This window comes from Epinephelus lanceolatus, chromosome 20, assembly GCF_041903045.1.
Source record: "Epinephelus lanceolatus isolate andai-2023 chromosome 20, ASM4190304v1, whole genome shotgun sequence".
NCBI classification, from domain to species: domain Eukaryota; kingdom Metazoa; phylum Chordata; class Actinopteri; order Perciformes; family Serranidae; genus Epinephelus; species Epinephelus lanceolatus.
The window spans coordinates 38,606,890-38,632,405 of record NC_135753.1 but is presented as its reverse complement, the minus strand read 5'-3'; the positions used below and the strand labels follow the sequence as shown (position 1 = coordinate 38,632,405).

General features: G+C 44.0%; 2 protein-coding genes across 3 annotated transcripts in view; one reads left to right on the top strand and one right to left on the bottom strand.

Annotated features, from left to right (window-relative positions):
- The window catches only part of rsu1 (Ras suppressor protein 1), a 50,278-nt gene extending 38,773 nt beyond the window's left edge, over window positions 1-11,505 (bottom strand). The window contains exons 1-3 of the mRNA XM_033638196.2: window positions 11,358-11,505; window positions 11,074-11,190; window positions 7,314-7,364 (exon numbers count right to left, since the gene is read on the bottom strand). Of these exons, the coding sequence (XP_033494087.1) occupies window positions 7,314-7,364; window positions 11,074-11,182 (160 nt within the window). The 5' untranslated portion in view covers window positions 11,183-11,190; window positions 11,358-11,505. The remainder of the gene's footprint in view (window positions 1-7,313; window positions 7,365-11,073; window positions 11,191-11,357) is intronic.
- A 974-nt stretch (window positions 11,506-12,479) lies between these two features.
- On the top strand, window positions 12,480-25,250 carry trdmt1 (tRNA aspartic acid methyltransferase 1). 2 transcript variants are annotated; one of them, XR_004502281.2, is made up of 11 exons: window positions 12,480-13,215; window positions 13,558-13,705; window positions 17,328-17,437; window positions 17,562-17,638; window positions 18,477-18,548; window positions 18,863-18,928; window positions 20,819-20,888; window positions 20,977-21,048; window positions 21,449-21,774; window positions 22,011-22,751; window positions 23,611-23,701. XR_004502281.2 is itself a non-coding variant. In XM_033638189.2 (11 exons), exons 1-11 carry the CDS (start codon window positions 13,642-13,644, stop codon window positions 24,988-24,990), a joined length of 1,146 nt encoding a protein of 381 aa, XP_033494080.1. In that variant the 5' UTR covers window positions 13,545-13,641; the 3' UTR covers window positions 24,991-25,250. The 2 variants fall into 2 exon arrangements, 1 of the variants encoding a protein (XP_033494080.1); XM_033638189.2 differs by lacking the exon at window positions 12,480-13,215 and adding an exon at window positions 24,890-25,250 and having other exon boundaries at window positions 13,545-13,705; window positions 22,694-22,751; window positions 23,611-23,740.
- The last annotated feature ends 266 nt before the right edge of the window (window positions 25,251-25,516 follow it).

Sequence of the window (25,516 nt, the reverse complement as noted above, 5' to 3'; positions counted from 1 at the left end):
TTAAAGGTCCCGCTGGTTCACTGAGGATGTCAGAAATCAATTTCATTTAGCTGGCCTCTCCCTCTGTGGGCCACTGACCACAGCTCAATCAATGGAACACCACGGCCCCCTGTCCAGGTGGACAGACCTACAGTATTTATAAGGTCCTCTGTACAATATATGATATTGATTTCCATACGGGCTCCTTGGCCCTGGCGGGTGTTAGTATGACCTGGGGAGCTGTTGGATTATCCGTCTGTATGTTGGTGTGTTTGAGGAATAAACCTCCGCAGCCCTGCGTGAACACAATAACATGACAGGTGACATTTAGTGTTGGTGTGTGATGGGAAACGGTCACCTGCACTGTGATGACGTTACTATAACTTTCAGTACGTTCATACAGCAGCAACATCACCTCCATCCTGTCTGACACAGTGCAGCTGTATTTGTAGGATCACCACAGATCATCAGATAAGACAGAGGAGAGGGAGAGACACAACACACACACAAGCTGCTGGCAGGCTGGGACAGCTGAGAGTTACCTTGTAAGGCTAGAGTTACTGAGTATACCTTGAGAGTGCCTGCAGGTGGTTACCTACGCCAATTATGTTATCCCCATTTCTGTCTGATCTGGGCTATAAATAACCCAGCAGTGTGGGATGTGTGTAATCTTTCCATCTCCACCAGCAGATTAGAAAACACCGTCACTGTATCTGCGAGCACTGATGGAAACGTGCATCTCAAATCTTTTCTTTTATCTGATGGAAATAAAACACAACTCAAATGTCCACTTCAGGTTCTCCCATGTTTGGGTGAATTTGGTCGAACAAGGTCCTTTATCTGAGGTTTCATCCTACCTGTGTAGGTTAAGAAATATCACATACTAGGGGTGGGGGAAATAATCGATTCTCAGATGCATCTTATCTAAATGTTTATTAATAACGTGTGGAACACGTTGAGGCAGAACTCAACCAGGAGAGCAGCGCAGCGCCCGGACAGTCTACAGCGCAACACGCTAGAGCTAACTTGTAACTCATCTTCACAAAAGTCAGCACTTGCAAGCTGCATATTGTGAATACTTTCTACACCATCGCCCTGAGATCAACGTTAGTGATGTGGAGCAGTGATCAGCAGAGATATTAACAAATAAGACCAGCTGACTGACACACTGCAGCGTTAAACAACTTCAACCAACTCTGTGGTGAAGAATATACCTCTCTGCTCAGTCTGCTGCACCTTGGCTTTTCCCGGAGCTAATATGCAGCAGTGAGGCCGCTCTGCACTGCTGGAGACGTTGAAACAACACAGCGATGCACTCTGCCTCCCCGTCATTTCGCTATGCTCATACAGGCAGAAGACTGTAAGGTGTTTTCAAATAAATTCATCAGAGCAGTTATTTTTTTAAATACAGAAGTACACAGAATACAGAAATTTTACAGTTTGCAATTACTGGACACTACGGCAGAATAAATATCACAAGTGGTCAGTGTGAGCATTTGCAGATGAATATAATCTGACACACTTGAAGGGAAAAGGGACGTGGACTAGAGCCACACTGTGCGCAGGCAAATTCATTCATCTGGTAATTTAATTATGGATCACTACAAATTAGGGGTCCGTCTATATGGATCGATTTATCGATTCAATGATTAACGATCCAATATGATCGTATGATGCAAAGTGAAAACATCAATTCATATCATCATCTTGAAATTCTGTGTCACCGTCAAACAGCAGCGGGCAGGAGAAAGACGATGAGGATAACGTTATTCACTCGGGAATAAATCAACAGTGTGGAAGTATTTCAGATATCTGAGAAAGTACGGGCCCGAGTGCCACTGCGCTAACTTCTAGCAACAACATTAGCAGCTCTGTTTCATTAATACTGGGCTGAAAAAAACTGTACACAAGCTGAAATTCAACCGTACTATTCTGTGGAGACACGCAGTGACTTAAACCAACGGTGAGGAAGAAAAAAGTCTAAATAATACACACAGATTTATTAAGATATGAGTAGAGAGGAAAAGTCTGCTAGCCGCGAGGCTAATTTATGTGATGTAAACATGCTTAAGCTAATAATGGGCTAATAATGCGTCCATGAACCTTGACAGTTATGAAGCTGTATTTTATACTTTTGTTAGATGATGTTAATCCATGTTTTATGGCTGTTTAGAAAAGTTTGTCTTCAGGACTTTGAGCCAGACAGAACTGAAGTTGTGACGTGTGATAGATGTCGTACAGAACACATCAACATGATAAATTTACAATGATGACACAATGAGACAGAAAGAGAGATTTTAAAAGTAGCAAGCAGTCTCACAGTGAGAAAAATAAATCATGTACAGAAATGTTGATTCATTGTGACGCATCAATAATCATTTCATAATCTAATCCAACTGTGAGGAGGTGCCTGAAAATATTGTTCACTTTACAATGTCTTCACAGCATTTCTATACGACCAAGAAGATGTTTGTGGCAACTGAACATAAATCAATGTAAAAAGAAAGTGAAATATGTTGACAGAAGAGAGACCGGAGTGACAGAGGGGAGGAAAACAGGAGAACTGGCTGATGACTGTGTCGTAAACCTGCTGCATCACTTTAAAAAGGATAACCATTTGTAAAGTTCACGTACGGTTCATGTTGATGCTTCATTACCAGCTGCACTCTCCCAGAGAATAAGGGAAGCACACAAAGAAAGATTAGTTTAAGAATCTCACTGATTATTAAAAAATATTAAAAGTATAGTTTTATAGTAACATTTTATGAAATTAGTCTTCACGTTGGCACAGAAATCAGACACACAACCAAAACCTTATTATTTAAATGTTGTTTGATGACACAGTGAAAACACAGGTTAGTGTGAGTGTTTGTGGGTCTGTGGTGACCTCTGCTGGTACAAAACACCATTACATCACTTCAGTCAGCTGCAAACTGTGACTTGACTTTAACACTGTGACTGTCAGAGTCCCACTCTCACTACTGGATCAGGTGTAAAACATCTCTGTTGTGACACCACATGGTTGTGGAGTTGTGGGGATGGAGGACATATGGAGATGTTCCGCACACGTCCCTCAGATCACAGGCAAAACGTCCGAGGTTGCAGGTACAACACAGGCTCCAACACCACATCCAGTGCCAAACACAGGAGTTATGGTCTCCCCCTATATGACCGGCAGCTGTCACCTGACCAGAGCTCCAAGTTTAGGTCACGTGATGACACCTGACACAGCTCCATTCACTGAAGGAGACTGACAGCTGCAAAACTCATAAGTGGAGCTTTGACCTCAGATTATTTTGGTTCCAGGACACCACCGTCTGTGTTCTGTCTGTTAGTGTGCCACAGATTTAATTTGTTAAACTACTGAAGCAACTGTACCCAAAACTACACTTAAATCATTCCACAACAAACCATGGGTTACATATTATAAAGCAGCAGCCAACGATGTAAGAAGACGCAAAATATGATGCACTGCATCACATACAGTGCCCTCCAAAAGTATTGGAACAGTGAGTCCAATTCGTTTACTTTTGTTGTAGACTGAAAACATTTGGGTTTGACATCAAAAGATGAATATGGGACAAGAGATCAACAGTTCTGCTTTTATTTCCAGGTATTTACATCTGGATCTGATACACAACTTAGAAGATAGCATTATTTGTAATGGAACACAAAATTTTTAGGTGAGCAAAAGTATTGGAACATATAAACTTAAAATATATTAAAGTGAATGAGACTTAATATTTAGTTGCAAATCCTTTGCTTTCAATAACTGCATCAAGCCTGTGACCCATTGACATCACCAAACTTTTGCATTCTTCTTTTGTGATGCTTTTCCAGGCTTTCACCGCAGCCTCTTTCAGTTGTTGTTTGTTTTGGGGGGTTACTCCCTTCAGTCTCCTCTTCAGCAGGTAAAATGCATGCTCTATTGGGTTTAAGTCTGGAGACTGACTTGGCCAGTCTAAAACCTTCCACTTCTTGCCCCTGATGAACTCCTTTGTTGTTTTGGCAGTGTGTTTTGGGTCGTTATCTTGCTGCATGATGAAGGATCTCCCAATCAGTTTGGTTGCATCTTTCTTTAAATTAGCAGACAAAATGTTTCTGTAGACTTCTGAGTTCATTTTGCTGCTGCCATCATGTGTTACATCATCAATGAAGATGAAAGAGCCCGTCCCAGAAGAAGCCATGCAAGCCCAAGCCATGACATTACCTCCACCGTGTTTCACAGATGAGCTTGTATGTTTGGGATCATGAGCAGATCCCTTCTTTCTCCAAACTTTCGCCTTTCCATCACTTTGGAAAAAGTTAATCTTTGTCTCATCAGTCCATAAAACTTTTTCCCAGAATTTTTGAGGCTCATCTCTGTACCTTTTGGCAAATTCCAGCCTGGCCTTCCTATTCTTCTTGCTAATGAGTGGTTTGCATCTTCTGGTGTAGCCTCTGTACTTTTGTTCATGAAGTCTTCTGCGAACAGTAGATTGTGATACCTTCACTCCTGCCCTCTGGAGGTTGTTGCTGATGTCACTAACAGTTGTTTTAGGGTCTTTCTTTACAGCTCTCACAATGTTTCTGTCATCAACTGCTGATGTTTTCCTTGGTCTACCTGTTCGCCGTCTGTTGCTTAGTACACCAGTGGTTTCTTTCTTCTTCAGGACATTCCAAATGGTTGTACTGGCTATGGCCAATGTTTGTGCAATGGCTCTGATTGATTGTCCATCTTCTCTCAGATTCACAATTGCTTCTTTTCCACCCATAGACAGCTCTCTGGTTTTCATGTTGGTTCCACCTCTAAATGCAGTCTGCACAGGCAAAACCTATCGTACCCAATCTGAAACTGAGCTCAGACATTCAGTGCTATTTATTGTTTGAATAATCAATGTAATTGGGAGACACCTGGGCAACAAAACACACCTGTCAGTCACATGTTCCAATACTTTTGCTCTCATGAAAAATGGGTGGGTTCAAACAAAAGGTGCTATCTTCTAAGTTGTGTATCAGATCCAGATGTAAATACCTGGAAATAAAAGCAGAACTGTTGATCTCTTGTCCCATATTCATCTTTTGATATCAAACCCAAATATTTTCAGTCTACAACAAAAATAAAGGAATTGGCCTCACTGTTCCAATACTTTTGGAGGGCACTGTAGTATCCATAGATGCTAGTTTGGCTACATATACTTCTGCATAAAGTCAAGACCAAGACCGACGTGGAGGACTCCAGCCATGACACTTTGCAGCCCGAGGATGAGGTGGCAGCCTACATGGAGTTCAAGACACCCAAGGAGGATCCTTTGGAGGTTTGATGGTGGTGGAAGGAGCATGCTAACATGTTTCCTAACCTGGCAGTGATTGAATGATTTCACCATCCAGTCAAAGACACGTCCAATTCAAGAACGGAGACCCAGCTTAAAGGGATAGTGCACCCAACATGAAAAAATTCAGCCATTATCTACTCACCCATATGCCGAGGGAGGCTCAGGTGAAGTTTTAGAGTCCTCACATCACTTGCAGAGATCCAAGGGGAGAGGAGGTAGCAACACAACTCCACCTAATGGAGGCTGACGGCGCCCCAGATTCAAACGTCCAAAAACACATCATTGAAACCACAAAATATCTCCATACTGCTCGTCCGTAGTGATCCAAGTGTCCTGAAGCCCCGACATAAAAAGTTGTTTGGAAAAACCTCATTTGAACTCTGTTTTTAGCCTCATTGTAGCCTGTAGCTCTGACTGCCTCTCTGTGGACAGCGAGCCCACCTGAGCCTCCCTCGGCATATGGGCGAGTAGATAATGGCTGAATTTTCATTTTTGGGTGCACTATCCCTTTAATGTGAGCGACTGGAGCCTGGGGGGGTTTAATCACAGGTAGTGGGACTTTTATTGACGGGTGTGGGCAGGTGTGGCTTTGGGTTAGACATGATGACTTGTAGCAGGTCAGTTCTGGTACCGAGCTTTACGGATATGGGCAGGTGCGGGTTTTCAAAAATGTAATCGTGCAGGACTCTCATGTTAGCATGTTCTGTATGTTTCCATTCATATACCTGCAACGTATACCATTCTGCTTTGCATTTAAAGGCTGATTGAAGGCAGCGGGAATAAGGAGCTCAACTCTCAATATGTTTCCATTCATATACCTGCAATAGGGTTGCAACGGTGTGAGATTTTCACAGCACCATAAAAGTCTCAGAAAATATCACAGTTTCATGATATTACAGGATTTATCTCACCATCAGAAGGGTTAGTGTTGCTTGAACTAACGTTAAATTTCTAAATTTGAAACTTCCACTTTGTTAATGGAAGTCTTTTTTTTAGTATCACAGATAAGCAAATGTGCACAGTATGAAAACCGTCAACTACTTTATCACAGTGTACCTTAAAACCAGCGTATCACTGCAACCCTAACCTGCAACATCTACAACATGTCCCGTTCTGATCTTTGTCTAAAGGCTGCCTGAAAGGAGCAGGGAGAAGGAGCAGGGAGAAGGAGCAGGGAGAAGGAGCAGAGAGAAGGAGCAGGGATAAGGAGCAGGGAGAAGGAGCAGGGAGAAGGAGCAGTGATAGGGAGCAGTGATAGGGAGCAGGGACAAGGAGCAGGGAGAAGGAGCAGGGAGAAGGAGCAGGGAGAAGGAGCAGTGACAAGGAGCAGGGATAAGGAGCAGGGATAAGGAGCCGTGAGAAGGAGCAGGGAGAAGGAGCAGTGATAGGGAGCAGGGACAAGGAGCAGGGTTAAGGAGCAGTGATAAGGAGCCGTGAGAAGGAGCAGGGAGAAGGAGCAGTGATAGGGAGCCGTGAGAAGGAGCAGGGAGAAGGAGCAGTGATAGGGAGCAGGGATAAGGAGCAGGGACAAGGAGCAGGGAGAAGGAGCAGGGAGAAGGAGCAGGGAGAAGGAGCAGGGACAAGGAGCAGGGACAAGGAGCAGGGACAAGGAGCAGTGATAAGGAGCAGGGAGAAGGAGCTGGTTTTTTCCTCGTCCCCGTGATCGGCACATCTGGTGATGTCAGTATATGTTGGATGTGTTTCCATTCACATCTCTACAGCTGCAGAGCGACACCTGCCCACTGTCCCCTTCTCTCCGGTGCTGCTGTAGCTGACCGGCACACTGGGAACCAGCAGGCGGGTCTACCAGCTCTGGTGAATTAATGCTTTGATTGGATTGGTTGCATTGGTTTGGATGCTGGCATTAATGAACTACCTGTCTACACACCAAAAGTCCCATGATCACCCCACAGCTCCTGCCCAGTGTGGAACATGACGTCACGCCTCCACACACTAACGTGCCGGCTGTGTGACAGTGTGAGCTGGTGTCTGTGGGAGAGGGCGGAGGCAGAGGCTTACCTGTGAGCTTGTTGTGGCTGAGGACCAGCTGAGTGATGTTCGACAGAGTGACTGAAACGACATGAAACATCAAGTCAACACAGCACTGCTGCTAACTCGGCAGGTTGTTTACCTGTGCATCTCATCAGTGACTCGTATGTAAAGAAACCAGAAGTCAAGTGATGATTTTTTATCTGCTGTTTTAGGAGTAAGTATGGGCGGCTTCTCCTAAAACTTTCACTGACCTGTCTTCTTCTAGTCTTTTTTTTTAACTAATTCCATGACTTTTCCAGGTTTTCCATGACTGTGTTTTTTTTACTTATTCATATATTTAAAATGTCGGCTTTTCAAATCGTGACCGTCACTTAAACGTGGAGTAAAACCTGGAGCATCATCACTGCACATTTCGACCACACACCTGAGCAGGAGTGTGTCATATCATCTCGTTGACAATAATACTACTAACATTTTTAATATGATATGAAAAACTCATATTGTGATACTGCCGATATTTTGATGATATTTCAACATGGAATTCAACCGCACTGTTCTGTGGAGACACGCAGTGACTTAAACCAACAGTGAGGAAGAAAAAGTCTAAATAATGCATTTAATTTATTGAGATATGAGTAGAGAGGAAAAGTCTGCTAGCCGCGAGGCTAATTTATGGGCTAATAATGTGTCCATGAACCTTGACAGTTATTGAGCTGTATTTTATACTTTTGATGGCTTGGGTTCAAATGAAAAGATTTCTTACAGAAAGGTCTCTGACAGAAAGTCCTGAGAGTTAACTTACCCCATGTGCTGTTTAATGTGTCTTAAGCCCTATTCGGACGGGATTAGTTTAACGTGGAGTCGTTGGGTAAAGTAATTATCACCAGGGATTTTAGTCCTGGCTGAACACGCCATGTCTGTAATCATTACGGCGACTTTTACCTTGTGTAAAACGGTCCAGAGAAAATACCTCAGGTAATATTAATCCTGTGTGAACGCGATCCTCTGTAAAAATGTCTGTAAATATTCCGTCACGTCCTGTTTACAACCGTTTTTCCGCGTTGTTTCGATGATGGAGGCGCTTAAAGAAGCATTCAGTGTTGTCGGCAGTCGTGATAGTGGACATACTTCTAATGATCGCACAGCCCTACACAGGGATGGGCAGTATTTCTATTACTTGTATTTAAAATACGTATTTCAATTACATTTGTTTATTTTGTAATTTGTATTTGATAAGGCCGATAAAAAGCAAATCTAATTTGTAGTGGAGTAATTTTGTATTTAAAATACTCAAAATACTTTCTCCATAAATCAAAAAACAAAAATAATCAGCTACACATTCTTATAATATCGGATGTAACAATATTTTTTACTTTTTTTATTATATATTTTTATCTATATGTTTTTTTTTTAAGTTGGGCCCTTCAATGACCTATTCATATGTTCATATGTTATCACAGTGTCTGTGAATATTTTATTTGTTGATACAAAAAAAGTTTATGGGCTGTTAAGTCTGGTTAATAAATATATATCTATACATAATCAAGTTGTTGTCTTTTAATGGCTTTGCTTAGTTACACTTAGTTCTGTGACTGTTCTGCCTTTCTGTGTATATCTGAATACTCTGCTACACCAAACTGTGAGAAAACAAGCACAAATTTGCTACTATCACGCCATTAATGGATGAATCATGTTTGTTCTTTCTGGTATAGTTACTCATGGTCTCTAATTGCAGCAGGTGAATTTTGAACATTTTTGGTCAAAGACTTTTTGAGTTATTCACGAAAAGCTTTGTGGACCGACCGACAGAGTGACGTATAGAGCTGCGGGTCGCTGCTAAAAAGAAAAAGAAATAAAGTATTTTCTGTATTTGAAAATACAAAATACATGTATTTTATTTTGATACATTTTCTGGCACCAGTATTTTGTATTTTATTTTGATACATTTATTTGAAGGATATTTTGTATTTTGTATCAAAACACATTTTGATGTATTTTTGCCCATCTCTGTCCCTACGTCGAGAAGAAAGCACTTTTCAGAGCCACGAGACTTCTGGTTGTGTTAGGTAGGCCTAATATAAATCCATATTGCTAATCATTGTGTGCTCACAATCCTGATCATGGGCAATATTTCATATTGGACTAATAAACCTAACACATGCAGGAAGCAACGTAGCACGCACATGCCGACATGGAGGTGACGCCAGGGCGCAAACCGAGTTACCACTCCCATCTCTGGTGGAATTACAGAGATTTCTTGTCCCATGCAAATCGGACATTTATATTACAGACATCCTGTGGTAAACTGACATTAGTAGTGATGGCCAAATGAAGCCTCATGAAGCATTTTCTTTATTTTCTGAGCCCACTAGATGGCGCTTTTTGTTCAACCAAAGGTTGAAAGCACACTGAATTGCCATTCTTTGAGCCTCTCTCTTTAAACCATGAGCGCCATCTAGTGGGCTCAGAAAATAAAGAAAATGCTTCATGAGGCTTCATGTGGCCATCACTAGGCATTAGTCCACATCCCTGTGTAAAACTGTCCCGTCCAAACAGGACTTTAGTGGAGTCAGTTTAAAGTTAGTCTCGCCACCAGACAGTCAGAGATCTCCGCCTTCTGATAGTCTGGGGACACTCCTTTCTAAAGTGTGTTTAACACATCGGAGAAAACAGCCGGCAACAAAGCAACGCCTCTTGCATTTTTGAAAAGGACACGCCGTCCTGGAAATGTGCGCTCCCCCTTTTCTCGTCCGCAAGGAAAGAAACACACAGAGAGCTTGAAAATGGAGGCCAAGAGATTTAACTATGTTTTATCAAATGTGTGCTCAGTCCACAAGATTGTGGAAATGAAGGACTTACAGCAACTTTGTTTAAAACTTTTAACGCAGTCGGACTATGTTTATGAGCACAAGAGTTCAGCGAGCACCGAAGGACCGCCCTGCGGATTTACTATTGGTTCTGCAATGTAGGGAGTTTTTTTAAACTCTGAAATCGTATCCGCCCATCTAAACACAAAATCAGGGAGAAAGACATCAGTCTTTAGTTAAGCAAAGCGTCTAAAGACTGACTTGTGAGTCTAGTTTAAGGTCAACTTCACTGCACATAAGCGGTTACAATTATTCACATTATTCATGTGTTCCTTTTATCTTTACTGACCAAAAGCATACAAGATAATATCGTCTCATATTGATCGCAGGCGCCTGAATCACATTGACTTGAAATGGTGTCATGGCAGACTTTGTCACATCGTCAAATATCGTATCGTAGAGACACTGGTGATTTACACCCCCACTACAAATACTGTATGCTGTGTTTTAAAAGTAACAGCTAGTCACACAGTGAGTAAAATAAATAACGTATGGACCGTTTCATTGCTATTCTGTTGCTAGGGCAACAACTTTGGTCCCTGTCAGCTTCTGTATTAACATACATTCAAACAGGAAATACAAAGGGACCCATTTAGAATGTTTATGTTGTCCACTTTGAAGCGGTCTATAGAGATCAATACTTCTGATGCCCTGTGACGTATCAATAATCACTTTATTATCGATTTATAAACTAATCCGGTCTCAGTCTGTGTGAGAGCTGCTACACACCCCCTGTGTGTTTAGCTCTGATGTTAGCAGCAGGATAACACTCTGACTGCAGGCTGCAGTGACGTCATCACCACCCTACGTCTGTACGCTGTGTTCGCGTCTGTAACACACAGTTAAAGTCTACTCTAACATCCCATAATAAGAGGCTGTGTGTGCGCAGTGTGGTGAAGAGACAGGAGACATGTCCTCACACAGTCCCGGGATGTCCAGCATGTTGGAAATGCCTCTGTCGCACATCTCCACCTCCGGGAGGTTCTTGTCCCGACTCTCCTCCACGATCTTCTTCAGAGACTTGGACATGTTGTCTTCTGGAAACAGTCACAGCGACTGAGTCAGTGATCAGAGTCGTTACACTGTGGCGTTACATACAAGCGACACCCTGCACACACACACACACACACACACACACACACACACACACACACACACACACACACACACACACACACACACCGGGGGGACCGGAGAGACTTACCGTCACTGCTCGGAGCCAAACACACAAGTATTTCAGCTTTTTAATTCCTGAGGAAGAGTCTTCGCCTCGAGCTGACACCCTACCGGAAGTTTATGTTGTCAGCCCCTCTTCCATAATAGGATACTTCCTGTTCCTAGATGTGTTGAGCCACACCTCCGTGTCAAAGTAAGAGCTCCCAACATGTCTGCAGACTGAGACACAGCTCAGCGGGACACCTTCACACTGCTGAGGATGAGGAGCCAGAGACACGGGGACTGGAGTCAGGAGGTCATGTGGGGGAGACCGGGGCTGGTTGTCACGGTGCCTATCACAGCCACACTAGAGGGCGCTGTGACGTCATGTTGATGTCAAACAGCTGGCCTGACAGAGAGCGGGATGAGTGACAATTCTTTCAGACAGGCAAATTTGTAGGAAAGCCCAATCAGTGTTTTTTCAGCATTGGCAGTATAAAAACAAAATCGGGGAGTGCAGCAAAATGCCGCCTGCCTACTTCTGTTTATACAGAATGTGCCTTTTTCGGGGCAATGGGGGGCGTGAGCAAGTAACAAAACGTGTAGCTCAGCGTGTGACGTAAACAGTGACGTGGGAGGGAAGCCGCGGCTGGTCAGTCCTTCGGTGATTCTCTCGTAAGTCGGCCCGTTCTTCACCGTCCCCGTCATCTGACGGTTAATGGCCTCTTCATTTGCGAGGACAAGGAGGGCGCACAATTCCTTGTCTCCCCAGTTGCTCATCTTTACAGTGTCTGTCAGGTTTGTGTTTCCCTCTTGCTACTAGCTGCTCGCTAATTCCTTCTGGTGTTTCCTCCGCAGGCTCCACTTCACTCAGCTGCCCGATAAACCCGCTGCTTCTTCCCACTTTAACCTGAATAACAAACCAGGGCTCGGTGCTCCGGTTGGATCCAAACGGAGAGCCGGGGCTAGCTCAGAGACTAGCGGAGGCTAACTGGCTGTGCTTCCCTCCGGTCATGCTGCGGCTAACGCTCCGCTAGCCGCTCCCAGCTAGCTCCGGTTTGTTATTCAGGTTAAAGTGTGAAGAAGCAGCGGGTCTGTGGGGCAGCTGAGTGAAGTGGAGCCTGAGGAGGAAGCACCGGTTAGCCCCGGTTTCACTACAGGTAGATTCACTCGCTACAGGGGCGAGGAAATAAAACCTGAACAGCCAATCAGAGTGATCTCTCTCACCGACAAGCTCCGCCGCCGATTCAACATGCTCAATCAGCTGAAAAGCCACCGACGCCGAAGTGCCGACGGTGCGGGAAACACCGCAAAAACTAGGGCGACAGACGCTCACCGACGGCCCGACTTTGGCCGACAGCCGACCGTCAGCTTGGTGTGTCAGGGCCTTAAAAGGGGCTTGTGAGTATGTTCAGCCTGAGATGAGGGAAACAAAGCCAGTTACTATGGCAACATAGTCCATGAAGCAAACCTGCATCCCAGCCTGAAGCCGATCGCCCATTGAGCGTGTCGCAGGAAGGAGAGACACGGCGTGTGAATAAAGTTGTGGACGTTGAGGCCCAGTTTATTCAGATGCTGCTGTGTGAGGAGACGTGATCAGATCCTGTTTGGAGGAGTGTCTGTATGAAAGATACTGTTTGACCTCACACTCTGTCATTTATCTAACAATCTGTTCCACACATGTATATGACACATTACACATCCTGGATCATCATCATCATCATCATCATCATCACAGCACATTAATGCATCGTCCTTTGATTCTTCTCTTTATAACATCAGAGACACTGAACACATCAGAGAGAGACAGCGTAAGAAAAGTGTCTCTGGCTCATTGATGGGACTCAACATCCCATAATAGCTCCATGTGAGAACAAAGGAGATGACATGAAGTCATGTCACAGCAGGTCAGTTAACCTCAACCTCATGTCGACACAATGATGTCAGCAGAAGTTAAATTTCTCACCAGTGTGTTTAATATGTGTGTCTGATGCTGAGTGTGTGCCCAGTGTGTTTAATATGTGTGTCTGATGCTGAGTGTGTGCCCAGTGTGTTTGGGCTCCATCACATTACAGCTGAATAACAATATATGAACACTGTTAATATATAAACATGCTGATGTGTTTTCTGTATGTTACACACATGAACTCATCACATGACATGACGTCACTTCACATTACCTATTAACACGCTCTTGTTTTGTATTGTTGTGATGTGTTTCCTGCCGCGCCACCGCTCCGGTCCAGTAGGTGGCGGTAAGGCGCATGGAACTTTGTTTCAACCGCCATTACACTCCATAGAAGAAGAAGAAGTGACAGCAGTCACGTGTCGTAATGGAGGGTGTGCGGGTGCTCGAGCTGTACAGCGGGATAGGAGGGATGCATTATGCTTTAAAGGGTAAGATTTAAGATGGTGTTACTGGCTGTAACTCGTGTGCATGTCTGTGGGACCAGTTAGAAACCAGTCAGTGACACAGGTGGGAGATCTCTCCATCACGTTGTCTCATGTTGAAACCATTGAAACCATTGAAACCATTTCCCTCACTGGGAACGAAGCTTTTATTTACTTTAATTTCACAGATAAGAAACAATGAATCATGAAGACAATAAAGCCTCCACACACTGTGTGTGATTTATCCTGGCTGAAATATGAGCAGAGGAAATCTCTGCTAGCTGCTAGGCTAATGTATACAATGTAAAATGCCATAGGCTTGTGCTAATAACGTTAGCATGTTGTATTTGTTTATAAAACATGTTTAGTATCAGACAGTTGTTCTGTCAGTGAATGTTGTGAGCTGTAATGGAGCCAAATTATGTGCCGTTACCTTTGTTACATGTTGCTGTTGTCCCTGGTTTTATATGAGAAGAGGAAATCTCTGCTAGCTGCTAGGCTAATTTATACAATGCAAAACGCCATAGACTTGTGCTAATAATGTTAGCATGTTGTATTTGTGGGGAAAATGTGTCCAGATAAAGACAAGTGTTTGTCTGTGAATGCTGCGAGTTATAGTGAAGCTGATTTGTGTCCTTTATTTTGAACTGTTTCTATTAAGCCATGTTTAATGTGTGTTAATGTGTTTAATGTGTGTTTTGAATCAACTAAACTTTACAGCACTCACAGAAACCTCCACCGCCGACTAGTGTTTTGGAGGTGTAACTGCAGAGTGACACAGAAACACCACTACACAAGAATAAGGGCCCGTCTTTTTGCGTGTAGGGGTAGGGGACATAACGAGGGGTAGTGGGTATGAAACTAGCCCTTCGGAGCAAGGGATTTCAGATGCTGACTTGCCAGCGAGGGGTAGAAGAAAAAAGGGGGGGAAAAGTTCATACATAGCTAACGTTACCGTCGTCAAGTTGCTTGTTAGCTAGCTAGCTAGCTCACACTATCTGGCGTCTGTCATCTGTCCTGTTCTGCAAATTTGTCAGATTTTTCACATTACGATAACACGCCAGCTAGTATAACTATGCTGCCTTGTAATGTTAGCTGGTTAGCTAGCTAGCTAACTAGCAGAAGTCCTCTGTTGTCTGTTGTTCATCAAACTAAGCATGATGAATGCGGCAAACATGATCGGTAGGATGAACTCAACTGGAGACTCCATTGTAGATGCCGGTTGGAAATGTAGATGGCTCGCAGCTTCCTGTTTAAAATAGTTACGTATGCGTGAACGTAACTGACGCGGTGACGTAGTGAGTGGTGTCCCACTTCCTAGGGAAAGATTTCAACCCCTACCCCTCGTTGCTTCATTTCGAGGGCTAAGGGGTAGTGGGCAAGGGGGGGTATTGGGATTGGGCCTAAATGATCACACTGGCGGATTTACCAAACGCCCTCCTGGGAGGTCCACTGTCCAAATCCAAAGTCCAGAGTCCTCTTTGGGCGCAGAAAAAATGACCTGTAATCCACGGACATGATGATGTAAATAATAGTCATAATAATAACAATAATATGCACTACATTATTAAAGACTTACCAGCTGGCACATGACCGACCTTCACCGTTGAAATTACACTCAGCAGCCACTTTATTAGCGACACCTTGCTAATACCAGGCTGGCCCTCGTTTTTAATTCTTGGTGTCACAGATTCAACAAGGTGCTGGAAACATTCCTCAGAGATGTTGGTCCATATTGACATGATGACATCACACAGTTGATCCATGATGAGAATCTCCCGTTCCAGCACATCCCAAAGGTGCTCTATTGGACTGAGATCTGGTGACTGTGGAGGCCATTGGAGTACAGTGAACTCATTGTCATGTTTGAGATGATGTGAGCTTTGTGACATGGTGCGTTATCCTGCTGGAAGTAGCCATCAGAAGATGGGTACACTGTGGTCATAAAGGGATGGACACGCTCAGCAACAATACTCAGGTAGGCTGTGGTGTTTAAACCATGCTCAGTTGGTACTAAGAAAATCTCCCCCACACCATTACACCAGCAGCAGCAGCCTGAAGCGTTGATACAAGGCAGGATGGATCCATGCTTCCATCTGAATGTGGTTTTTCCAATCTTCTATTGTCCAGTTTTGGTGAATTGTAGCCTCAGTTTCCTGTTGTTAGCTGACAGGAGTGGCACCTGGTGTGGTCTTCTGCTGCTGTAGCCCATCTGCTTCAAGGTTGGACAAGGTGTTGTTGCTTCAGAGATGCTCTTCTGCACACCTTGGTTGGAACCAGTGCTTATTTGACTTCCTGTTGCCTTTCTATCATCTTGAACCAGTCTGGCCATTCTCCTCTGACCTCTGGCATCAACAAGGCATTTTGGCTCACTGGATATTTGCTCTTTTTGGGACCATCCTCTGTAAACCCTAGAGATGGTTGTGCTGAAAATCCCAGTAAATACTCAGACCAGCCCGTCTGGCACCAACAACCATGCCACGTTCAAAGTCACTTCAGTCACCTTTCTTCATCATTCTGGTGCTGCGTTTGAACTTCAGCAGCTCGTCTTCACCATGTCTACATGACTCAATGTTAATGAGCTGCTGACACCTGATTGGCTGATTAGCTATTGGCATTAACGAGCAGTTAAACAGTTGTACCTAATAAAGTGGTCGGTGAGTGTATGTCAGTTGTTGTTAAAACGTTTAATGCTAAAAAAACAAAATTCTCATGAATCGACATTGAAATTTCCAAAAGATTTGTTTCAATTCATTTTTCAGAATCAGACACATAATTCAACAGTGATTCAACCACGGTGTGTGACGTAGATTCAACAGTGAAGAAACATCAGAGTGCCAGCTGGGTCATTCTTGTTGGAGCCTGTTGATGCAGTTTGGTTTGATGACGCACTCACAGAACATGCACAGGCTGAATCATTTGGACTTTCTGCAAAGCTGCATTGGAAAAGTTCATGATTAAATGTGTAGCATCATGTAAGGGGAACATTTCTCTGCACATGCTGACCATGTTATGAAGGAGCAGATCTGCACACGTAGTCAATATCAATGCCTTTAAGAACCGTTAGGGAAAAAAATAAATACTATAAAAAAGAAACTAATTAAAATCTGAATACTTTGAAGTGAGTTACAGGGTCAGAGATTTCCATTCATCTCCATGGAAACACTTAAGGTCTCAAGAACATGGTGAGTTTTAACCATGGATGTGGAGCTGGATTTCAGACTCACAGATGGGTTCCACTTATTTAAATTAAAAGTGCTCACTCGGCGCTGAAGGCCAAACGTTCTCTATCCCTCTGTTTGCTTTCACATTGGATGGTAAATGGATCTGCATTTGTAACGCTACCTGTCACATTCACACACACACATTCACACACTGGTGGCCGAGGCGACCACACAAGGTGCCGCCTGCTACTCAGTTAAACATTCACACGCATTCACAGCGATTTAAGGTTCAGTATCTCGCCCATGTGGGCCGGAGGAGCCAGGGATCGAACTGCCACACTTCCGATGAGTGGATTTTCAGCGGGATCTGTGGAGCTGAAACTTCAGGCACACAGTGAAACAGTAGCTTAATGTTTTTAGAGGTGTTTTATCTGTAGCTTATGATTTGTCTTTTCTTCCTCCAGAGAGCGGCATACCAGCCCAGGTTGTGGCTGCCATCGACATAAACACCACAGCAAATCAAATCTACAAGCACAATTTCCCCGACACCGTCCTCTGGAGTAAGACCATTGAGGTGGGTGGTCGTGGAAGGTTCAGACATGGCTGCTTGCATCTGGACAAACCAGTGATTTAGACTTCAGTTTTAACTTTGCAATGTTTTTACTTTTGATATAAAGTTTTCTTTATTTTTCCTTTAGGGCATAACACTTGACGACTTCAATAGATTATCTTTTGACATGATTTTGATGAGCCCTCCTTGCCAGCCATTCACCAGGTAGGTCTTGTGTGTTTTGTGTGCAGTAAATGGACGTAGCTACAGTGACGTCACCCATTTGTTTGTGGAGTCCCGTTCGAGCAGCTGTAACTGCAACATGCTCATGGCCCTGACACACGAGGCCGACAGTCGGCTGATGGTGTTGCCCTATTCTGTCCACTGTGTCCCGCACCGTTGCTGCTCGTTTTGGGTCTATTCCACATGTTGAATCGGCGTGGGCGACAGCAGAGACTGTCTGTGAATAAAATCACTCTGATTGGCAGTTCAGCTCTGCACACGAGAAGAGAAACAGAAGTGAGGAAAGTAAACAGCTGGAGCTCAGTCCAGAGGGAATGAGACCAAAACAGACTTATTTGAGACCAAAACCGATTTATTTTTTTTCTTTATCTCGTGAGCTCTTTGGCAGAAGTGTTTCCTGATGGTGTGCGTTATTGTTCACTGGCACACGGTAAATATTCTCTGATTGTGTTGCTAATGTGCGTCAAGAAGGTCTTCCTGTTTCCTTTTTTGCACGACGATTACAGACGACCACCGTGTGCTATTGTGAAGAGTTATTTCCTCTCACGCAGGCACAGAATTTATGTAACTGTAGTCTTTGCGGTGAGTTCATGTGCACATTTTTGGCCAAGACTTGGCAACGTGAGGCGACACAGCTTGGGACCTTCGCTGCTGCTAGCTCTGTGAAGTCGGTGGATCAGAGCCTTAAAACGATCAAACTCTCCTCTGTCTCACAGTTTCTTCGTTTAAGAGCATAATAACTTTATCTAAATCATCACGACAAGTGTTTTCTATCAGTCTCTCTGTTTCTCACTGAGATCTTTTGTTTTTCTCTGTGCAGGTTAGGACTTCAGGGTGACATCGCTGATCCCAGAACCAAGAGCTTCCTCTACATCCTTGATCTTCTGCCAAGGTCTTTAATCTCCAGATTTAGTTTTTTCTTGGTCAGCCTGATCCTCAGCAGTGCCTGGGAGGGTGGACTGGCACCTCTTCAGCTGCCAGTCCACCCTCCATACTTGGTCTGTATGGGGACTTGAACCGGCGACCCTCTGGTTCCCAATCTGTTTATGGATTGTGTGCAGCGGGTTTAGGTGTGAGGTAAAGATTCCACACAGCTTTATAAAAGAGGCCTCAGGTGTGTTGTCTTTGTCGTGAGTCAGGGCTGGATATTTTATAAGAACAGTTCTTCTTCTTCTTCTCTTGCATGTGGCGACGGTGTGTGTCCAGGCTGTGCAGGTTACCTCGCTTCATCCTGCTGGAGAATGTGAAAGGCTTTGAGACCTCATCTGCCAGGTAACCATGGAGACTGCAAGGGTGCATCAAAAGGCCTGATAGCTGAAGGCTCTGGCTCCTGATCTGCTTTTGGAGACTTTAGGGACCACGAGTAACCCTGCGTTCTCAGAGCGCAGAGTTCTGGTGGGATAATATGGCACTATGAGCTCTCTAAGATATGACGGAGCTTGACCATTTAGAGCTTTATAAGTTAACAGTAGGATTTTAAATTCAATTCTGGATTTTACAGGGAGCCAGTGCAGAGAAGCTAAAACAGGAGAAATATGATCTCGTTTCTTAGTTCCTGTTAGTACACGTGCTGCTGCATTCTGAATTAGCTGGAGAGTTTTTAAGGACTTACTAGAGCTACCTGATAATAGAGAGTTACAGTAATCCAGCCTAGAGGTAACAAAAGCGTGGACCAATTTTTCTGCATCTTTTCGGGTCAGGATAGGCCTAATTATGCGTCCATGCCGGTGATACCTGTGGCCTGATGTTTTCAGGTTGACCATCTGTCCCATCATTGTGAAATTCTGAAATAACCTGACTAGATTTTCTGCCATTTTGAATTTTTAGAAAAACATATTTTGGACATTTCCTCCTAAACCGGGCCGATTCATAGCACATGAATGGACCTAACTCCACAACCTTTGGGCCAATCATCACAAAACTTGCAGGGTATGTTAAACAAAAATGATGAACCACGTGCGTTAAATAATTTTAATATGGGGTGCCACCTGTTGAGCCCACTAGATGGCGCTTTTTGTTCAACAAAAGGTTGAAATTCTTTGAGCCTCTCTCTTTAAACCATGAGCACCATCTAGTGGGCTCAGAAAATAAAGAAAATGCTTCATGAGGCTTCATTTGGCCATCACTACCTGTTCCAAACGAGTGCAATGGCCTTTCGCAAAATTTGGCTTTTCAAACATCAGCAAACTCTGTGGACCTTTTAAACTAGGCCTTTAATGCTTCACCCCAAAATGTTTCTACGACTGACCAATAGGAAGCGACAGTGTTTCCAAAGAAGAGCATGGCCCAGTAGAGATTTGGACGTTAACGAATGAGCTTCTGTCCGATCTTCATAAAACCTGTTGGTAATCCTTAATGCAGGTGTCATGAACTGTCAGAGGTCTTGATCTTAACCAGCTTTCAAGTTTTAAAGCCCTGACACACCAAGCCGATGGTCAGCCGTCGGTAGTTTTTGCGGTGTGTCCTGCACCGTCAGCACTTCAGCGTCGGCGGCTTTTCGGCTGATTGAGCATGTTGAATCGGCGGCGGAGCTTGTCGGTGAGAGAGATCACTCTGATTGGCTGTTCAGGTTTTATTTCCTTGCCCCTGTAGCGAGTGAATCTGCCTGTAGTGAAACCGGGGCTAACCGGTGCTTCCTCCTCAGGCTCCACTTCACTCAGCTGCCCCACAGACCCGCTGCTTCTTCACACTTTAACCTGAATAACAAACCGGAGCTAGCTGGGAGCGGCTAGCGGAGCGTTAGCCGCAGCATGACCGGAGGGAAGCACAGCCAGTTAGCCTCCGCTAGTCTCTGAGCTAGCCCCGGCTCTCCGTTTGGATCCGACCGGAGCACCGAGCCCTGGTTTGTTATTCAGGTTAAAGTGGGAAGAAGCAGCGGGTTTATCAGGCAGCTGAGTGAAGTGGAGCCTGAGGAGGAAACACCGGGACCGTCTGGATGTAATAGTCCGTGGAGGTGCTGCGGTGCTCGGCTGCACAGATAGGAAACCCCTCGGCTGACAGGATGTACCACTCTGGGATTTTTGTTGCATATTTAAACTCTGTTAGGTCTGTTATTCCTCAACCACGCTTTAAAATATTTCCAATCTCACTCTTGAACCGTGGTTATGGTGGTGCACAGGTTTCAGAGTGAATCTGTCCTCATGGGATGCTTCTGTTCTCCAGGGAACATTTGGTGAAAACACTGACGGTCTGTGGATACACTTTCCAGGAGATCATGATCTCTCCCACCAGTGTAAGAAAGACACGCTGTTCAACTAGTTTCCTGAAGTACATCTGCACTCTAAGTTATATTCATATCACTGTTGTGTTCATAAATCCAGGTTGGGATCCCAAATTCAAGACTGCGTTATTTCCTGCTCGCCAAGATTTCAACAGAAAACTTCAGCTCAAAGGTGAGGCGTCCTGACAGTAATCCTGGTATCATGAAATGTATCATAGAAATATTTTAGTGCAAACGTGTTGGTACTAAACCTCGTGGAAACCTGCCATGTCTGTTATTGAAGAAATTGCCAGCTGTGTTTTGGTTAAGAAATTGTATATGTACAGGTGATTGTGATTTGGTAGTCAGTCATTTTGATTCTTTTGGTGGGTAGTCAACAACCAACATCCAAAGAGCTCCAATAAAAAGTAACATCTTGGCAACCAGACCAGGCATCTAATGCAGACAGGCCTTTATTTGTCAAAATGTGCAGCTACACCAGGCTAGTAACAGGGTGAAGGCTTTTAATTGAAGTTTCCGGCACAGTACTAGTCGTGTGTATATAAGGCTTTTGATAAAGTATGTAATCTTAGATTTTAGATGCCTTTCCACATCCTGCTGAGAGTGATTCCCCTGAGCAGCCCACAGTCTTGAGTCCTCCCCACCCAGGTACCTGCCAGCCAGAAGAGGACCTGCAGGGCAGTCATTTCCTGTATAAACTAGAGACAACGCTGGAAGTCCAGAAGAAGATGAGTCAGAACAACGATCTGTCCGTCAGGCAGATCCAAGACTTCCTGGAACCACAGATGGAAGTAGACATGGAACACTATCTCCTTCCTCCTAAAACGCTGCTGCGGTACGCTCTGATCTTGGACATTGTTCGGCCCACCTGCAGGAGGTCTGTCTGCTTCACCAAAGGGTGGGTACTCTTCATCTAACTGTCACTGACTCCAGTTGACTCACTGTTATTGCAATATCGCACAGGAGTAACATAATGAGTGCAAATTGGAGATCTGAGAGCTGAGTTCAATGAAATGTAACTTCAGGAGTAAAGATAACATCTGCATCTTGGAGGGAAGGGTGCATTTAAGCTTTTCAACATTTGGATAAATCACATCAGATATAAGTCCTTCTCTTTCGCTTTTTCTGTTGCAGCTACCGTGAATATATACACCAGTCAGCCACAACATTCAAACCACAGATGGATGAAGTGAATAACATTGATCATCTCGTTACAATACAGAGTTCTGCTGGGACACCTTGGGTCCTGACATTCACGTGGCTGCCACCTGACACATTCAACACGCCCAAACACAGTTGCAGACCAACTAAAGAAAGTCAACATATATTGAATCAAAGTTTGAATATATTGAATTAAACTTGAGAAGCTTTAATGAAATCTATAATAAATTCTCAAATGTAGACTTTTAAGATCTCCTCTTTTTAAACGATAAGGTCGCCTCTCTGAAATCCTGAAACATAGTAATAGTAAAAATGCATTCATTATTTTACTCTTTAATTTATTTACTTTTATCAGTATTTGTAACAGTCATGCTTCAGCAACCCAGCACAAGCAGTGGGCGTGTAGTTACAAAAACTCGGAGTTCACATCCAAGCAGCTCAGGAACTTGCAGAGGTTTGTGCCGGGGACACCACAGTGAGCATACACCTGTTTCTAGATGGAGTATTAGTTATACCAGGAGTGTAAGTGGGGTGTTTGATAAACTTGCTGATAGTGTTTGTCCCCCCTGCTGTTCCTTTGTCTGGTTGTTTGATCACTCTTTAAACAGTCACGCAGTAATGCTGTTCTTTGATTGTATTATGTGTTGTTTCCATAGCTACGGGCGGTACGTGGAGGGAACTGGCTCAGTGCTGCAGTGCTGCACGGAAACAGAGGTGAGGTTTGATTTCACGACGGGCATCGATGAGACCAAACGGTCAAGGACAGTGACAAAGTGGATGTCTTAATTCTGATCAGACACGTGGCCCCTCATGCCAAATATCTAGCTGCGTGGTTTCCATGCCAACTGGAAACATGTCAGTAGTGGAGTGCTCCTTATCAACCACGTTTAGAATATAGCTTGAAGATACAGCTCACGCACCAGAGGTCTCATTAATAAAACAATTTGTAGGATCCACACTTAAAATCTATATATGGACAGAAGCCAAAAATGTTTGACAATTTCTCTTCCCCCTGACCCTCTGTATCGCCAGTGTCCCATCTCCAAAGTGTTGGTAAGCATGGGTCAAAGTTTCTTCCATCCAGTCTGTTTTATAGATCACAACTTTAGCGTGGGAAGTGGCGCTCGCCTCTTTCAGGCTTCGTTTTGTGCATACACAGTGTTTATAAATGAGACCCCAGGTCCTCAGGAACACGGCTCAGCCCTGCCTTCAGTTTTTTCCCAGTGGCAGTATTGCACCAAAAAATCCTTTACAGCTCAAAAAGCATCGCGTCCTCGACACCTCGAATTGTTGACCCATTGAGGTTTTATATTCTTTAAAACTTTATTAGAAAAATAAAATAAAAATACGTACATCAAATTTGTACTTTAATGCAGTACCTGAGTAAATGTACTTAGTTACACTCCTCCACTGGAGAGTATCATCAGTGTCGTTTTTACCTCACTGTTTATTTTGAACTGGTATCTGTGTGTTTATTGGGAAAGAGTGTACGTTAGCTCTGGCTGTGTGTTTTCCATCACAAGTTTGGTCTTAAATATCATTTAAAAAGGCTTTTGCTCTGTGTGCTCTACAGATGGAGAGTGTGTTTAAAGGTCTGGACCAGTGCTCTGAAGATGAGAAACTCCAGCGGCTGTCGAAACTGAAGCTCCGTTATTTCACTCCCAGAGAAGTTGCCAACCTCATGGGCTTCCCTCAAAGCTTCTGTAAGTCCAGAATCTGTCAGCTCTTCAGGCTAAATCAAGGTCGGTCTCCTCGAGGCCCACTCTTCACTATAGCCCCGTTTGAGGGAGTTTTTCAATTTTGGCACAAACGTCCACTTGGACTGAAGAATAAACTGATTAGAATTTTGTGGTCAAAGGTCACTGTGACCTCACAAAATATGTTTTTGGCCATAACTCAAGAATTCATGCACTAAGTATAAGTCATTTTGACACAAATGTCTAACAGGGTAAAATAATGAAGGTCAAAAGGTCAAAGGTCAGCTTGACTGTGACATCATCATGTTTTAACGTCATATCTCAGGAACAGAAGGGGAGACATTTGGTCAGATACTGAATTGGTGACTCTAATCTTGAAACTGTGCTGATTGTATAGATCTTCTGTGTGTGAAGCATCCATGTTTTCACTGACATGGATGGACACTGTCAGAGACAATGGACTGGTGGGCGGAGTCATACAACCACAGGGTGGACTGGTGGGAGGAGTCATACAACCACAGGGTGGACTGGTGGGAGGAGTCATACAACCACAGGGTGGACTGGTGGGCGGAGTCATACAACCACGGGGTGGACTGGTGGGAGGAGTCATACAATCACAGGGTGGACTGGTGGGCGGAGTCATACAACCACAGGGTGGGCAGGTGGGCGGAGTCATACAACCACAGGGTGGACTGGTGGGAGGAGTCATACAACCACAGGGTGGACTGGTGGGCGGAGTCATACAACCACTGGGTGGACTGGTGGGAGGAGTCATACAATCACAGGGTGGACTGGTGGGCGGAGTCATACAACCACAGGGTGGGCAGGTGGGCGGAGTCATACAACCACAGGGTGGACTGGTGGGTGGAGTCATACAACCACAGGGTGGACTGGTGGGTGGAGTCATACAACCACAGGGTGGACTGGTGGGTGGAGTCATACAACCACAGGGTGGACTGGTGGGTGGAGTCATACAACCACGGGGCAGTAGTTTTGGTTTAATCTGTTCGTCTGTTAGATGGAGACAAAATTTCTATTGATCCTTTTTCCCCAGATTCCAGTCTTAATGTGATATTGAGCTTTTTGCATATTATTGGATGGAACACATACCCAAGAGTTAATTTTGTTTCTTCCTGTGACTGAATGTGTTTGCAGCCTTCCCGGAGCACGTCACCACCAAGCAGCAGTACAAAGTCCTAGGAAACAGCCTGAATGTGGTGGTGGTGGCCAGACTCCTACAGCTGCTCGTCTCTTAGCACCTGGGACGCTCTGAAGGAGGAGACCATCCTGTGCGTCATTGTGGATGACATCATAGAGAGCTGTCGTCCCAGTGGACATGTACATAGTCTATTCAGTGTTGCAGATGTTACATGTTGGCCAAATGCTGGAACATTGTAAGTTACATGTTTCTGACATTTCACTTCAAACAGTGCATGGCTGCACATGAATGTTTTGTTTTTTATAATTATAGATTTTTTAATAATTTAAATAAAAAATGAAAAAAATAACCTGTGATGGTAATTGTTTTCTTTAGTTTTTTAATTAAGCTTTTTTTTTTCTTTTTTGTATTTTGTTTAACCTGATTGAAAATAATGCATTTCCTAGGTTTATTCTTATGCAGCACTGTCTATCACTATTTATCTACAGTATTTAGCACTATCTGAAACTATGATTTTACGGTAACACTTTATATTAAGGTACTGTAATAAACGCTAATTAATGCTTAATAAGCACCAATTAACAGTTAATGAGCACTTATAAGACAGAATAAGATGTTTATTA